General features: G+C 38.8%; 1 protein-coding gene across 1 annotated transcript in view; it reads right to left on the bottom strand.

Moving 5' to 3' along the window:
• Positions 1–9,053, bottom strand: part of LOC120309724 (inactive phospholipase C-like protein 2) — a 66,294-nt gene extending 57,241 nt beyond the window's left edge. Inside the window, exon 1 of the mRNA XM_039347246.1 lies at positions 8,441–9,053. Coding sequence (XP_039203180.1) covers positions 8,441–8,665 — 225 coding nt within the window. The 5' untranslated portion in view covers positions 8,666–9,053. The remainder of the gene's footprint in view (positions 1–8,440) is intronic.
• Positions 9,054–18,195: the final 9,142 nt, after the last annotated feature.

The raw sequence follows: 18,195 nt of genomic DNA, 5'->3' as shown, positions 1-18,195 counted from the left end.
CTAAGGTGCAGGAGAAAGCCTGGCAAGGGAGGGGAGGGCTGGAACACAGCCCACACACCCTTTATTAATAGCACTGGAGCATCAATGCTTAAAATAGGCTGCAAGGAGCAAAGAGGCGGGTCTCGGGTGACAGGCACCTATTCTGGAGATGAGCATCTATGATGCAAGAACAGTAAAAGCCAATTTTAGAAACACACACCTAACCGGGGCATCTCCCCATAGGCAGTGGCGGATACCCCAGAATTGATCTGAAATTGTTTGGGGTAGAAGAAAAGAAGAACAGTTATAACAAGATGCCTTAAGGGAAAAGAGAGCTGGAGAGGAAGGGATGTAGCCTGCAGATTTCCCCTCATAACTTATCATCCACAAACAGAAGGGTTTCTAGTTAAAGCTCAGCTAGATGCTGTTACCTAAGCAGCCTTAGCTACTCTGAAAAGTTAAGCTGGGATGAAGCTGGTTAGTATTTGGGAGGAAATCCCAGATTATAGGCTAGACTAAGAAGCTGAAATAATATCTCTGAAGAAGGCAATGGCTGTCTTTTTCTGTCCTGTTAGCAAGAGGATTGCATGGATCTATTCACAGAGTTGAGTTTTATCTACTTAAAAAGATTTAGAGAGAGAGAGAGAGACCACAGTTTAGGGTTTGAACTCCAAGCTTTGAATGCCGAAGGTCAGTGATGGACCTTGCCACTGCAGGATCAAGGAACAGAAAACTCTGTGCCCAAGATCCTGCAGAAATGCTGTCAGCTCAGGAGGCAAAAATGAACTAGATGGGCAAACAGACTGAGATGGTATGCTGTGAGAAAGCTTCTTTCCTCAGTCCAAGGAAAATTTGTGCCCCAAAATTTGCAAGCTACCAGTTAAAGAAGCGGCAGGGGTGACATCTACTTTCTCTGTTCAGGTCTGATAAAGTTCTGGATGTTGAATTTAAATTTCATATTAAAATGACATTTGAGAGGTCATTTAAAACAATAATGCTGCAGTGATGGAAAGATAGCTTTGTATGCATAAAATTCCCAAAAATCTGTAGCTAAAAGGCCCACCTGGTTGAATGGACCAATGAGTCAGTATGAAGGCGGCTTCATCTGCTCATAAATTTTGTCAATATATTTTAGATAGTTAACTATAAACTTAATTTAATTTTTACACCCAGTCTTTTTTGTATGTGCTCATTTCTTCACAATTTCTAAAACAGAAACTGTAGATACTGCCAAAAATAAAAATAAAAATCCATTTAGAACATAAATCTGGCAGAGGGAGGGGGGAGAAGGACAGAATTAAGAACATTTGTTTAAGAATATTCCCACAATCCATTTATTTCACTGAGCAATATGAACACTGTATCTGATGCACAATTAGAATATCAATATGTATAATTTTATTAAACTCGATAACATCTAAAAAGAAGTTTTTGACAAAGTTGACCTTTTTGAATCTTTTTTCATGTACATGCAGAATCTAAAATAGTGACATTTGATTTCATACATTTGGTTCCAAAATCCTAAACCATGTGAACAATGCCAAATGGGACCTAATATAAAGCTATTTATTTCTGAGTTTTTGTCTTACCACAAACATTAATTATCATTCTATGCATCCTGAGCATGCTGGATCTCACTAGTTTGTTTTCAGATCTTTCTCCTTAGAATCAAATCAAACAGTAACAAAACTAGCTAGACTCAAGGATCTTCTACAAACTTGAATGTCCTTTTAATCTGCTACCTTTTTTTCATGTATGGATATTATAGTTTACTACACAAAGATCTATCTCAGAGAATAAACTAATTACAATTTAGTATTTATTTATCTCAGAATAAACTTGCTATTTTTATTTATTAATTCAATTTCTAAAGCTACCCATCAAAGCAGTGAACTCTGGAAACAGACAATATTAAAAACAATTAAAATATGATACAAAAAGAAACCAAATACGAATACCAGCCAAAAGGTGGTATAATCCATTGGAGTCAGTATAACCAGGAAAAGGGGCCTTCACACTCTCAGGATCCCAGGTATGGGCATATAACCAGATTTTCAAAGCCTTCCAAAAAACCAGTAGGGCTTCCTAATCTCAGGAAGGAGGATAATCAAGAGGGCAGCTACTATAGCAAAGAAGGAATCCCTCCTAGTACCCAACAGCTGGCACCCCTTGGCTGATAGAACCTGAGAATGAGAATGCCCATTTTGCTGGACCAGATTGGACAGGTAGAAATGACTGGAAGAAGACTGTCCTTTAGGTAACCCAGTCCTAAACCATGAAGGGCTTTAAAGGTGATAACCTGTACCTTGAATTGCACCCAGAAACACATTTGCAATAATGGTGTTACATGTGCCGAATAGCCAACACTATTTGCAACCCAATCACCAGCATTCTGTACCAGCTGAAGCTTCTGAATGTGTCTCAAGGGCAGCCCTATGTAGAGTGCATTGTACTAGTCCAAGCAAGAGATCACAAGGACATGAATGACAGTAAGCAGAGCCTCCCAGAGCATTAATGAGTGCAACTGGCACATAATTTGAAGGTGTGCAAAGACCCTCTAGCGGCAACTATCACCAACTCTTCCAGCAGGAGTTTTGAGTTCAACAGGACCCCCAGATTGTGTTACCAGGCCCTTCTGAGGCAGTGACACCCCATTCCAGGGCCAAAGGTAGAAAAAACTTTGTAGTAGAAAGGCTAAACACCCAAAGCTACCCCAGTCTTGTTTGGGTTGAGCCAATGTCCATTGTGTCTCATCCATACCCCCCACAGCCTCCAGGCACAGAGTAGACGAAGGTGGAGATATAAATCTGGATATCATCAGCATATTGATGATGCTTCACCCCAAACTGTCAACTCACCTCATCCAACTCATGTAGTTGTTAAATAAGAGGGGGGGGGGAGAACTGAGCCATGTAATACCCCCAAAAAACAGGGGCCATGGATTGGATCTCTCCTCTGCTATCAACATCTGCTGGAACCAACAGTGGAAGAAGGAAGAGAACCAGTACCACAACAGTGCTGCCAGGATGCCATAATTGACAATGTTGAAGACCACTGATATGTCAAGAAGAGCAAGGATGTATGCACTGCCCACATCTTGTTGTTGCCAGATGCCATCCAAGAGTTTGTTTAATGCCATCTCATATGCTAGCCTGAATCCCGATTGAAAGGGATCCAGATAATCTACTTCTTCCAGAGTCCTTGAAACTGCCATACAACCACTTTCTCTACAACCTAAAAAGAGAAAATTGGAAGCTAACAAAAGCTCTCCAGATTAGTTGGGTCTAGTGATGGCCCCTTGACATATTAAGTCATAAATTAGTACTAGTATGTGAAATAATAACAAATAATGGTATCATATTGGGTGACTTCAATAAAAACATCTTCTTTACTATTGAAAAACTAATCTATCACATCTGCACAATACAGCAGAGAGGCAGAATAAAGTTAAGAGCGGATCCAGCCATTGCATCTACAGGTGGCAATATGGTGGAACACGTGGCTTTGATAGTATGCAGTTTAAGAAATAAAGTGGGAGATCACGTGGAAGTTCATAATCTGAGATTAATTTTGGAAGCTATCTTAGTCAAAGTCCTTTTATCGAGATCCAAAATACATGGGGAAGTAAAGCTAATGGAGAAGGATAACAGGAATACTTCAATAATATTGAAAAGGTCATAGGTCTGCCAACATTCATTTGTTACTTTCTATCAATGATGCCATTCCATCTGGTCTTATCTACATATTAGCACCAGAAATTCATAAACAGTTAAAAAGGGACATTTAGAATTGCTCAGTACAGAAATGTTGATTGCAGGAATCTCTGCATCACATTCAGAATTCTTTTTGAACTCATTCCTCCCTCCAAAAAAAGTGTAAACATTGGTTCACTTTTGAATTGCTGTTTCTGTTAAAAAGACTTTCCTAACATTTCCTGTAATAGGAATCCATGATTCAATATTCTATTTCTAGTATAATGGCCATCTTCTGACATTCCTAGATATATAAAAGGGGGAATTGTATTCCTCTTCAGACAATTTTTTAAAAGGATAAATATATCCAGTTCTTTTACTTTCTCATCATGAAAGCAGTCGCCTAGCCATTTGCATTGGTCTTGTTTGTACCTTTCCCAATCCTGTTAAACAAACTTACTTTTTATAGTGGTGCCCAAAATTGGATATAGTACTCAAGACCAATGCAGAATATAATGGATCTCTTACATATGATTTGGGAATTATACTTCCACTGGTGCAGCCTAAAGTCACACCTACATTTTTTGCAACCACATCACATTGTTGACTCATATTTACCTCATGATCAGCTACAATTTTAAAATTCTTCTCATAGATACTATTTTTACAGTACAGATCTATTTTTCTAATTGACAAAGATCCTGTTTAATTACGTTTTTGTTTTCTAGCACAGTTAATTGTTATCTGATTTAATTTCTGTATTATCTGCAAATAGGAGGGAGGTTTAAAGTTAATCTTAGCTAGGATCAGACACCAAAAACAAAGCTTTTTTTTAATCTCCTGCCTTCCTCTGCCTTTACATCCTTTCCTTCTTTGGCTAAAGGCTATAAAGAAAGGGGTGCTCTTGCCAGAGATGTGAAAATAGCACTAGCAAAGGGCTTTTAAAGGTCATCGTGTTTTGTGGAAATCTATACTACTTTTCCTAGATTTTCCTAGAGAATTCCATAACTGTCCATAAGCCTCTGATGCAGCAATTTCTTCTAAAACTTATAGTATCTCGGCACATTTTTTATTCACAAATATTCCAAAGAATCACAAAATCTTCCTTCTTTTTACCTGAGAATATTGATATTTTCAATTTCAGCAATATGGAATCCACAAAGTTTTCTCAGTTGGTGGGAAAAACTGTTAGGAAGGCTTGAGTCACGGCATTCCCATGTGTTTGCTTTAAAGTGAACACTATCATCCCAGCACTCAAAGAGTAGCAGGAAGGCCTTTTTGCTCAAACAAGCAACAGATTCTCTGCATGCCCTCAGCAACACCTTAGGAGCTTCTAATCAAAGATAGACAATCTGGCTCTCTCCAGATGTTTGGACTTTAGCTCCCATTAACCTCAACCATCATAGTCAATAGGAAAGGCCTGTGGGAGCTGTGGTCCAAAATATCTCTTTCAAAAATGAAGGTATGCAAATGTTACTTCCAAAGGTAATGCTAACTCAAAGTGGGCAATGTTAACAGAGCCTGGTTAATCCACAGTAGTAAAACATCAGGAAGTAGCAGTTTTTTTCATTAGAAAGTGTAAGGGATATGAGTTGCAGGTCACTTCATCCAGTTTATAATTTGATTAGGATTTAAAGTAACTTTTACTCAATGCACTCTGCACTGACTTTACCTTTAATAATGCTTTAAAGATTACTAGTTTTACTCATTTTTGTTAGCTCAGGCTGCTTTTATTGTTATGGATTTGGCTTCTTTCAATCAGTTCTTTTGTGAAAATATGGCATTAAAATTGATTTAAGGCTTGTTAATCTCTTATAAGAGATATAGGTTTCTACCTTAAGAAGCCATGGGAAGGCTGCAATCATGAAAGACAATTATTCATTGCATTGAATAAAACCAACATATAACATGTCAAGTTGTGAAGGTGCACTAATGCCCCAAACACATCCAATAACATTGACAGCCCTTCTTTATTCAGACTCATCTGTCATAGAATGAAACCAGCAGAACCTCTAGGAAGAGATTTTTCACAGAGCTGAGACCCACAGGATTACAAACTCCCACCAATTCATAATGATCACAATAAACTCAAACTTGTGACCTTGACCCTTTGTTTCCTTGGCTCCAGCAAAATGAAATGGCCTTGATCGGTCAGTTTGAATAAACAAGACATAAATAGCTCAAGGGAATCTGAGACCACTTCACAAAAGGGAAGGGGGTTCAAGGACAGAAAACAATTTTTGTCTTCCTACAAGGCTTTGGCTAATTTGCAGAAGATATCTCCTGTTATCTGATAGGCTAGCACCTTTATGGCTGACCACCTGATCATGTGGAAGAATGACAGTGATTCAGCTCACGCTCTGGCTCTTCCAGTTGAATGGATCACGCCTAGACTGGAAAACCGGAGGGGGGGAATCTCATCACCATATGCAGCCAGAGATGACAACTCCCTCAGGAGATTGAGTTGATTCATACATTGTGCAGCAGTGTGGGGCTCTCACTTCTGCTGAAGAAGCTGGCCTTCATGACTTTCAGTTGAATTATTTTTTGGGTGGTCTGATGTCTTGGGGTTCCCCCCTTCCTAATGAATATGGTTCAGGGATCTAGTAACATGCTAACACCCTGGTATGAGAAACAATATTAAAGAATATGATATGAAAAAGTAAACCAGGTTTGTTAAAGTAGAATAATGATCATCCTTAATTCCTTACAAACAGACTGGAAATCTCATGTTAGCTATGGAGATGAACTCGTAATGAGCCAATTCATAGATCTATGTTCTTTATTTATTGTATACCATATGCACCTCGTTCATTAAAAAAACACTCACAACCATCAGCAAGACTTGAATTCAATGTGCTTCTTGCCATTGGAAATAATTCAGGTGTTGGACTGCTGATTGCCATGTGCTTTCCACAAACTTGTAGAAATATAAACATGTGAAAGATACCCACTAAATTATACAAGTTCAAGACTGCAGATAAAATGGCAGGGATTGCACCAATTCCCATATGGAGAGCCATGTTACAGGTAGTCCTTAACTTACAACTGTTCATTTAATGATGGTTCAACATTACAACAGTATTCACCATTACACACCATCCCTGCAGTCATGTGATTGCAATTCAAGCACCTGGCAATCAGCTTTCATTTAAAACCAGCTGCAGTTTCCTCCAATCATGTGATTGTGTTTGTGACCCTTTTTGCTGATTTCTGGCAAAAAAAAAATGTCCATTGGAAACACTGAATTCACTTAACAACTATGTGATTTGCTTAACAGCCATGAAGATTTGCTTAACAGCAGCTGTAAAAATTGTTGTAAAATTGGGTCCAACTTGACTTATGGCTGCAAGAACTTACGATGGAGATTCCAGTTCCAATTGTAGTCATAAGTTGAAGACTACTTGTGTAAGTGACTTGAATATGTGATTCCCACATAAGATAATCCTGCAAGGCAGCACTAATAGGGATAATTACAGAAGGGTTACCCAAAAAAAGTAAAGTGGATGCAAAAAATCTTCCACTTGAATTACTTTTTGGTCTTTTATTACTTAAAAGATTACAATAGCAGAATACTATGGCATGTGGATCTGCAACCAATATAATGACAGTCACAATATGCATACCAGTTCAAATCCATTAGTTTTTTTGAGGTGGGCTCAGAGGCTCAACTTAGCTCAGCCATAACCACTGAACTAACACAGAAAAATCAAACAACATTTATACATATAGGAACCAGACTTCCAAATGCATCTCTAGTAGAACTTCAAAACAGCAGGATAAAAGTATGTGAAATGACTTTTCACATAAACATTCTGAATGAGCTAAGGAGATTACAGGAGGGAGAAAGAAAAATTATGAGGGGTTCAAAGCAGTCTTCTGCAGGAGAGAGTGAGAAAGAGTAGCAATCCAGCTTCAGGTAACAAAGAAGCTGGGTTCACCTAACACACTTAACTTGGTTACTGACTTTACCCATTTTAGGAATTTGGCTAATACATGTGACTTTGAATTAACCAAATAGACTGGATTTGTACATGTCAAAAAAAAAAAAACAACAACAACCAACAACCCAAGCCCAAGACTGAATTAAACAAACATAGCATACTCTTTAAATGGATTACCTAGATTGCAACTGACCTGGTTAAGTCCATCATATGAACTAATGTGAATGTTCAGACTGGGTTGAGCATATGAAATAAAGAATAGTTAGGAAATTTCCCAGAGAGAGATTGTATTAATCAGAAGTAGGGTTGAATCCCCAATCTCTTTCTTGATCACACACCACTCACATCCACATTGATCTTCAGAATATCAGACAAGAATGAGGAGACAGCACCTTTGTGCACATGCAGAGTGCCTTTTCCTTTCTCTTTAGCAAACAAAGTTAAAAAACCAAAGAATTTCCCACACACACACACACACACACCCAGACACACGCATCTACTCATAGCAAGAGTCTCAGAACCTGTTGTTTTAGAAATGCGAGGAAGTTAAGTAAAGGGCATTCAGAATAAAGGACGCTGCTGCATGGAAGGAAAAAAAATCGGTTAGGAATCTCTGGTGGGTCCCTCGGTTAATTTAGAAGGTCAGATGAGGGCAGAACCGGAGATATTCAGGTTGCGGGCTGGAGATTGGCTTAAGTTCAGGTAGGTTGCCCTTGTGGATTGGGGTGGTGGGAAATCCCAGTGGGATCCCTTATTCTGTAGTGAGGCAAGAGCCTCACTACAGAAGGGTCGGGGCGGGAGGAGGCGCAAGCGATCGGGACCCACCTTCATAATGCCAGCGGCAGGGGCAGGCTTGGCCACGCCGGGGGGCTCCCTCTCGGCCGAGTTGTCGCGGCTGGTACCCGCGGAGCTGCCCGAAACGGAACATGGCGAGCTCAGGTCGTCCAGAGGTTCCACAGCGGCCGCAGCACCTTCTCCTTCCTGGGGGACGCGGGGGGGGCCGGGCCGGGGCGATCCCGAAGGAGGAATACAAGGAGTCCCGTCCGCCATCCCCCGCAGGGGCTCCCAGCAGCCGCACCGGCCCGGCCCGGCAAGAGTACTCAGCGGCTGCCCCAGTGGCGCCCTCCGCCTTGTGCGTCTCCAGCCACCAAGCGCTCCCGCTCCTGCTCCGGCGTCAGCGTGCCTTGCTCGCTTCGATTTGCTATGCTTTGCCGGCGAAGGAAGGAGGGTCGGACGCAGGGAACGATCGAGGAGACGCTACCGCTGATGGGGTAGAGGGATGGCCGAGGCGGGGCCAGGCAAAGCACGGCCGCCCCTCTCAATCTCTGCGGCCCCGCGTGGTGGAGCCGCGCGCGCCTGTGCAAGCGCTACGCCACGTCTCGCCGCGGTTGTGCCGGGCTTTAAATTCGAACGTGCGCTTAGAAAGGCGACACCCCTCCCCTCCCCATTCTCCGCCGCCGCATTAGTCTTGTTCCATATACAGACCCGCTTCTCGATTGGAAAATCAAGCCATGATTTAGGGAACGCCAGGCTAAAATATATACAAGCACACCTTTCTTTTATGTAGTTCGAATGCAATTCTTTTCAGTTACAACAGTTCATAAGCTCAGCCAGCAGCTGCTATCAGGATCAAATGACCTGCATGTCACTGGGAATAAACCAGAGACACCGCAGGCGATCTAACCTAAAGCTGCCAAGAGGAGATAAGTGTATCCGTGTAAGAATCGGGCCTTCTAACAATACTGGGTTGGAGTTCCGCTCTCGTCATCGATTTTTGGCGTTCTATAGAATGATATTCATTCTTCTGAAACAAAGCCAGAGACTCCTTCCCCGTATTACACACGCTTCGTGGGGCAGATGCATAGAATTGCGGATATCCTTTCTCCTATTTCACTGCGTTTATTGTTTTTTTTTTTTTTAATTAATAGGGTTGCCAGTTAAGTTAGGCTTATATAGTCGCAGTAGACAAAAGTTTTTAAAGAATTTCCCTGGAGCAGTTTCTTAATTTAACATTTTTATCCACAAAGGAGGTGTGTATTTTCAGGAAAAATGTACAGATATCCACTCACAGACAATCCCATTGTTTCTAAATTGATTCTCTCTAGGAAGGCAGGAAAATAACTCCCATAGTTCCCAAAGTAGTATGACAAGCACCCATAACAACTGGGAACTATGGGAGATGCAATCTGACACAATGGAGCATGGCACCATGGAAAGATTGCCCTATAATTATCTGGCACCATAAACTCATATTCTGGCTTAGTATTGAGTCAACAGTCTTAATGCAATTTCCTATACAAACTACTACTACCTACTTTAATCTTGTGAAACCCCAGATTTTGAATTCAGTATCTTCCTTATCATTAACCATAGCTACTGTTCAATGTATCTGGGGAGGATAGGTTAGCATAAAGGCACTATGAAGCATAATTATCTTAAGTTTGGTTTCTTGACAATCACAATGATTTCGACTCACCCTAATCCCAGATCAAATCAAGCATATTTTATTTCCCATTTCCCACTGCAAATATGATTTGTAATATTTGATTGACACCTGAATACATTGTGTGGGCCACAATAATTATTCAGCACATCATAGCTTAGCACAATGTGTTAACCAAATTGTCTTAAGTCCTTGTACATAATCAACCCTCCCCTCAACATCTATCATCTTGAATACACAATGTCAAATTTGCCATATCCTTTCTTGAGAGTTAATTCCTCAAAAGTAAGTAGCTGGGATCACAGCAGCATCTTTCAAACAGATGGTCTGTGACTTGAGAAGGGCAGTTCCCTTAACAAGGCTGTTTTGTGTTTGGAGTCCTTGGACAAAGTGTCTTCAGTTGGTCCCCGTCTCTGCTGGTGAGCCCTCATAAGCTATACTGGGAGATGAGCAGTTTCTTCATCAAAAGATCTTCATCAAGACTCTCACTTCCATTTAAGATCCTGTGATGGCCCCCAAATTATGACTACCTAAGGATACAGTCTTTTCTCCAGACTCCGTACCCTGGGGCTTATCTGGCTAACTGCTGAATGTTATTTTTAGACTGGCAACAGGACTAAATTTTCCACAGCATCAGTTTAGTGGCAGCAAGGTAGACCGTGTGGCACATATAATGCTATTCTATTGTGCTGCTTTTCCCAAAGCCTTCTGCCTGAAGCATCTGTTTCACTATTGAAGGAGATTATAATTATGACAGTCCAGTTAGACATAGCTACCTTATTATTTTGGGATGCCAGAGGGCCCATGATGGGAAACCTCTGTAAACTTAGCGGTTGCCCAAGAATTCCAGATGGCAGGTAGTTCCATTCAAAGCATTTTAGTAAAGGATGCAATGCTGGCATTTAAAATCAAATCTAGAGCTGAACTATGAGGAGGCTATTATTGATTCTCTTCTGCCCAATTATTCTAAATGTTCTGTACTCCATCCATATCTCCTATCTCATTTTCTGTTTTATAACCACAACAAATTCTATATAACTTCAAAGCCTACATCTGGGATGTTAGGTATGCTTTGAATCATAGCATCTGTGCATATAATATTAAATCATTATATATGATTTATTCATCCTGGATAAAGTCTATCAGAGCATTCATTAAGGGCTGACACTGACTTGATGGCATTGATAAATCATGATTTATATGAAAGAGAATTAAGGCAAACCAAAAAAGAAAAAACATTAATCCACAAGCTATCTCATAGCACTTCACCTTTACTAGGTAGAATCATCTTCAAATAAATCCATTTTACCAGCCCATAAAATATTTTGACCATTATTAAATAACGGTCAAAATGAGAAAATAAATGCTTTTGCATGACACACAAAGTCTGAACTGGTAAAAACCAGGATTGAGCAATTCTGGTCTGTTGGAAAGCAATTGCTACAGAATATCATCCTGTGAAGCCCAGAACTTGAGGGAATTTTTTTATAAAATGTTTTATAGATGGCATCTAGATCCTAAAAAGCTCTCCTATATGTACCCGAACCTGCAACCTAAATGTTGGAGATGTGGTTGCTTGGATGCAACCTATTTTCATGTTTGGTGGACTTGTAAAGTTATTAAAACCTTCTGGATTATGATTTGGTGGAACATTCAAAAGGTTTTTAAAAGAAAGATTAAGTTTACTCCCCAACTGTTTCTTTTGGGAATTTTTGTGGATTTTAATGTTAAAGAAACTATTTTAATGTTGAATTTAATAACAGCAGCAAGATTACTGGTGGGTCAATATTGGAAGAAGGATACTCTGCCTTCTTTAGAAGAATGGGTATTTAAGGTTTCTAATTTAGCAGAAATGGCTAAAATTTCTGCTTATTTAAAGGACCATTCACAAGAGAGATATTTTAACGTATGGAGAAGATGGATAGAATATGTTCAGAAGAAATATGGAACTACAAAGTTTCACTTATTCTATGAGTAATGATTTTGTTTATAAATTTATGATGTTAAAGTTTGAAGAGAGTTAAGGTTTTTTATGATTTTGTTTATTGTATAATTAGTAAACTTAAATAGATCATGTTTAATATGTTTGTATAATCCTGTATTTTGCTCTGGGAAGTCGGGGGGGGGTGGAGGGGGTGGATGGGTTGAAGTTTAAGTAGTTCAGATAAAGTAGAAATAGTTTTATTGTATATAATATTAATGTTTTAATTTTGAGAGAGGAACTGCTCGGGCATTTCCCCTGGACCGCATCAAAAGGGAGGAGAAGAAGATGAGAAGTAAGTAGGAAGGTGGAGGTGAAGGAGGAGAGGGGGTGAGTGAAGAAAAAGAGGGAAAGAAGTAAGTTGGTTTGAGGTGGGATGCGGTTTGGGGGGAAATGGGCGGGCAAGACCGAATGTGGTGTGTATCAATTTGTTTTGTTTTTTATCTGAAGTATTTGTAAGATCGTTATGTATTGTAAAATTGAAAATAAAAATTTTTACAAGAAAAAAAAAAGAATATCCTCCTGTGCTCAGCTTTCTTTTTTGCCTGTCACTTGTAATAAAAAATTTCTACCTGACTATGGATAAATTTATATAGGCAGTTTCTGCAAACTTTTATTAATCAATGACTCAATTACCTAAATATTAAGAAAATTACATAAATATTGAATAATTATATCATGGAGAATGCATCCAAAGATAATTGTGTCATTATAGCATAGTTACATACTATATTTGCAAGAGTCAGTCTGATGCAGTAGTTAAGGCATCAGGCTAGAATTCTAGTTCTATTTTAGGTATCAAATTAACTGGATGATTTTGGGCCACTCTCTGTCTGTCTGTTAGCCCTAAGAAAGAGGCAGAGGCAAACCACTTCCAAGAAAACTGCAGGGACTTGTCCAGTCAGTTGCCAAAAGTCAACTCCGACTAAAAGAGTCCAGATTATACATACATTTGCAGAAGCAACAGCCAAAACAAATGGCTGAAACTTACTAGTGGGCAAAAAAAGGAGCAAAAAGCTCTTTTGTTTTTGTTCTTGTGTAGGACATTTTACAATTAAAATAAAATCACTGCTGACCTTAGGAATTTTCACTTCCAAGCATGTACAAAATAAGGAACTAAAAGTTTGGGATATATATTATCTAAGAACAAACACTAGATACAAAGTGTAGCTGAGATGTTACACTCAAGGTTTGATCAACATGCTATTCTTTTAAATAAGGAACTAAAGTTCCTTATTTAACATGCTATTCTTTTAAACAACTTAATAGGTTAAACAAGCAAGACTATTGACTAAATTTACCCATCACTAAAGAAGATTTGTTTTAAGGATACTAAAGCTGGGATGCAAAAAATCCAAAAGACCATGAGATAACAGGAAAGAGAGAAAATTCTAATTCTTTGCTGCCCTCTAGAAGTCATTTATATGTTTGCAACCTATACCTGATAGTTTTAGTTTATATAATAAAGTACCCTTGGCTGAATTTGTCTAATATGCCATGTAATAAATCATGATTTCAAATGGCAGTGGTGTTGGAAATTATACAACATGCTAAATCAAAAAAGCAGAAAACCACATTATGCAGTATATGAACCTATTATCTTTCAATTTATTAGAAAATTTTCGTTTGGTCACAGAGATCATTCATATTTGCCACATACTGTTCGAAAATGTATGAACACCAGCTATGGTATCTATCAAAGCTGGAACAGTAGCTCCATGCTTGCAGATACATACAAGAAAGTCTACCTGAAAAAAATCAAGTCCCTCTTCCCCCTCCCCCCCCCACACCTATAACCAGCAACTGCCATTTCATCAAGTGGCAGCAGCTGAAGGAGATAAGGTAGGAAATAGGTCCAGTCCATTACTCCTGTCAGATTTCTTATTTTCTTGAATTATAAGTAGTTGCCTATTACTTAAGAATCAAGACTTAATTTTAAGAGGTGGTGCTCAAGATTGAGATTTTTTTCACCTTTCAGTCCCATTCTCTCTGTTGTTTTTTTTAAATACTACCTCATTTGGAATGTTCAGCGTATTAAGCCATTGTTTGTGTAATTCTAGCTTACTCAATGAAACACTGTTGGTTCGGTTCATACAACATATTAGGTCTACTGAAGTCTGCTGTAAAGGCCTTTTTGGCCCAATAGCAGGTTAAAAACCACTGGGAGCAAATACCAACCACTTTTCAAATTGTTTCAGTTCTCCTGATAAGGAGTGGGAAGAAGTTTTTTCAATTAATAGAAAAATAGCATTACAGTATACTGTATGTTGTGAATGCAACAATGAAGTGCACTGGTGGGTAACATGGGTTCCTCAAATGTAGCTAAACCATAGTTCCCAACAGCATCTCTCAAGATGGCCGATGGGGAGGGATATTGTGATCTATAGTTCTCCAGATGTTTTAGAAAAGAATTTGACTTTGCAAGCCAATAGCCTAAATGATTGTTTGGACTATTTAATAAACCATTTAACCACTCTCTAGCTTAAGCAAGCATTTCAGGGACCCAGAATTGAACAGTATCCTGACAATACAAGTTAAGGCAACCTTCCATTCTTCATGCTGCCAGAGATAATCTGAGAGTTGTGATACCAGTACATCCAGAGGGCAACAGGTTGAAGAAGATTAAGTTAAAGCAGTATCACTTCCAGTTTCCCAAGATGTAACTCTTCTTGCATGTTCCTTGCCAGGTGAAACCGCTTTTCTGTCTTCCTTCCTTCCTTCCTGCAGATGGCTGGGACTCAAGAGCCATTTTAGTGCAGCTTCAGACAAAGGACTCTTTGTGAAATTGCCAGCTAAGATGTTTAGACTTAAATGGCACAAAGAGACTTATCATGCCGAACTGGATGGGAAGTATAGTTGAGACCTTTGCACAGCCTTATTTGCCTGATTGTGTAGACCAGTGTTTTCCAACCTGGCACCTTTAGACTTCAACTCCCAGAATTCCCCAGCCAGCTGATGTCCTCACATCTTAACTATCACCAAGGCTGAAAAACACTAATATAGCTGATTTAAAACAATTGAAGAAAAAATAAGGAAAAATTATTTCAAAAACTTTTTCTTTGAGAGAATTTTTGCAGGTTTGCCTATATAATTACTGTGATTAAGACTGTCCAGCATAGAGAGACAATTGAGGTAACAGGTTCTTGCTTGCTCTATAGCTGACTCCTTTGGGGATAGATGCTCTCCCCTCATGAGAGTTCAGTCTCCTTATTCAGGGCTTTCATTGCTCATTTAGGAGATCATAGCTTGATTTTGCACTTAAGAAAGACTGCTGCTCCCAGTTAGACACAGAGGTCTTTGCAGGCTCTTATAGGTGTCGCTAGAAACCAATGTATAATGCAAATAACATTTGTTTTTCAATCAAAGCAAGCTGGCTGCTCATCCTCTTCCCCCTCTACCCCTACCCCAGCCACCCTTCATCTTTGGACACTTTTTTTAAAGACTCGGACATGCAAATATCGAGGTCAGTAAACATAGCCTATATAGAAATCATCTGTGCCTGAGAAAACAAACAGGTTTTGGTGGAACTTATAGAGGGCAATGTCAGCATTGGATGGTCTGAACTGTGTGCTCTGCTGTGAGGACTCTTTTGGACACATTTGAAATTGCAGAAAGGGTTGGAGATCTCACCGTTGTAGGTTAGAGAGAACGAACCACCTGGCTATAGGTTGCCCAGATGCCTGTCCAAGGTGAAAAAAGAAAAACATTTGAGTGCTCTCTGCTGACTGCATTGTTTAACATATAAGATGGCAGGGATGAATTTTTTTTTGCCTTCTGTTGCAAGGAATGGGAAACGAGTAGAAATAGAGATACACATCTGATGTGAGCATAGTTTTGGCTTGCAATACACCAGGCATTATATAGCCACTGTCAGAATGCCCTTCTCATAAAGCAAAATGAAAGCAAGTTGTTAAAATGAATGCAAGTGGCTGCTTTCAACTTATTTTCAATGTGTGTTAGTGCCCGGTCCAATGCTCTAAGGCAAAATGCTTAAAAGAATACAAGTGAAGAATGTTAGCCTGTTTTTCATTCTTCTTCCAACTTGTCCCAGAGAATAGAGAAACTGCGAATCATGAGGCAGAATGTCCAAAGACATTCCAAATTGTTCCAAATGTCCAAAAATGGCTGTCAGAAATATCAGAAATGATTTGCTTTGGGAAGGGCCATATTCTTTACTAATCAAAGGATGCAGCAATATGTGTTACTGTGGCACGATTCTGCCCCATTTATCAACCAACCAAGCAACCCACCAGCCCACCCACCCACTAATATATTTCCATTTATAAAACCTCATTCATTTTTTTCTAAGTCAAATGCTTTCCTCTCCACTTACTGAAAATTGGTGGCAACGGAATAGGGAACTGGAACACAGAAAGGGGTCATGCAGGTTCAGTAAGCTCTACAAATCTATGTGTGGCTATTCAAAAATAAGCCACGGTGTCTTATAACACTACAGAATTGTTTGAATTATTGTCTTAAAACACAAACCTATAAAATGCATAGGCACCATTTTTTTCTGTAATGTAGTTGAATTTTCACATGTAAAGGACAAAGTTACCAAAAAATTAAAATGTATTAAAAAGTAATAGTTTTAACTGCTTTCTGTGTGGCACAATATGTATCAACACAACTTTCATATGTAAAACATCATGTGCTCATATTCAAAAAAATTCAGCTGCAGCCTGAAAAAAGCAGCAAAATGAAAAAAGAAAAACATAGTTGCTGTTTGGGAAAAATGACATTATCAGCTGGTTGTTTCTTAAATAGTCCACAAATAATGCTAATAGTGGTATAACTTTGAAATACATTGTATTTTACAGTACACAAAAGTTGAAATGGCCCAAAGTCCTATATTAAAATTACTCAAGGAGGAAAAAAAACCCAAATTGCATTTAGACAGATGTGTGAAGTGTATCACTTTTTTGACAAGTGAAACAGCCATACTGATATGATGTAATACCTATACAGATCTGCCTTATTGTGTCTCCCACTTGTCTCAAGGACTCCTTTTGCATATATTTATTAGCACATAAACTCTGTAGCTCTTGTTTCTTGTTATGAGCATTTCAACCAAATTGTTATTGTATTTGTTCAGTTACAGGCACAATATTTTTCCCTCTGGGTGTACTGGGTATCTGGAGTTAGAAACTACATTAGTCATTACTACCCTGACAATACTTTATTGTAGCACAAAGATAACAACATTTTTTCAAAACATGGATATTTCAGCAAAAAAGGATATTTTTTCACATAAATGGCTTTTGTGTCAAAAAAAAAAACCCTTTAAAAGCATTTAAGCAATATATCTTGAGGCTGTTCTAAAACAAAAATGAATACATTAGCTTCATAAGTTTTTTTCAAACACAAACAATATATTTAGCAGAAAATTTTACTCTGTATACCATTTAAACATTTGGCAAAACAATTCTTTAAAATAGTGCAATGTTTGTATGTCTCATTTTTATGGATATCTTCCTCTACACTATGAAACAATAGCCAGACCCATTTGGACTAATGAAAATGAAGTAGGCACAGTCCACCAAGAATATGTGTGCAATTTATACTAAACTAAACAGAAGCACCATTAACATTAACAACATACTTCTGTTGCAGATATTTTTTCATTTTGAGTGGGCATACCAAACTGTATAGCAGAAAACATCCCTATGGGTCAGTTCTATGTGCTGATCTTGAACAGCCACCAATGGCATTTGAACACAACTTAGTTAAGGTGGGAGTTATTCTTGTTATGGAGGAAAGGGCTCAATAAAACCTCAGGTTTCTAAAAGTCATGTAAATGATGGGCAGTAGGGAGCCTCTGTAGATGTGTGAGATTTTGAAACCTATTGTGAGCAGGCTCAGCAAAGTAGATGCAAAGTAGACTTGCTCATGTACAAACAGCCTCTTACAAATATTATCAATCCAAGACTAAATGGTGATTGTTTAGCACCTTAACTTAGGCATTTGATTTTTTTCTGGAGAGATGTACATATTTCCAGAGCATTGGGGCCAGCCACTCATCATCTCTAAGAATTGTCTCTGTGGCCGTGTGAGTCCAGAATTACTTCCAGCAATAAAGGTAATGTTAGAGCACTCTGGTGTCTTATTTCTCTTTCTTTTTAAAAATAAACGTCAAATGGTATAGTAAGTTTAACA

The sequence above is a fragment of the Crotalus tigris genome, unplaced genomic scaffold, assembly GCF_016545835.1.
Source record: "Crotalus tigris isolate CLP2741 ecotype Arizona unplaced genomic scaffold, ASM1654583v1 scf7180000018057.1800818, whole genome shotgun sequence".
NCBI classification, from domain to species: domain Eukaryota; kingdom Metazoa; phylum Chordata; class Lepidosauria; order Squamata; family Viperidae; genus Crotalus; species Crotalus tigris.
This window is presented reverse-complemented; position numbering and strand designations above follow the sequence as displayed.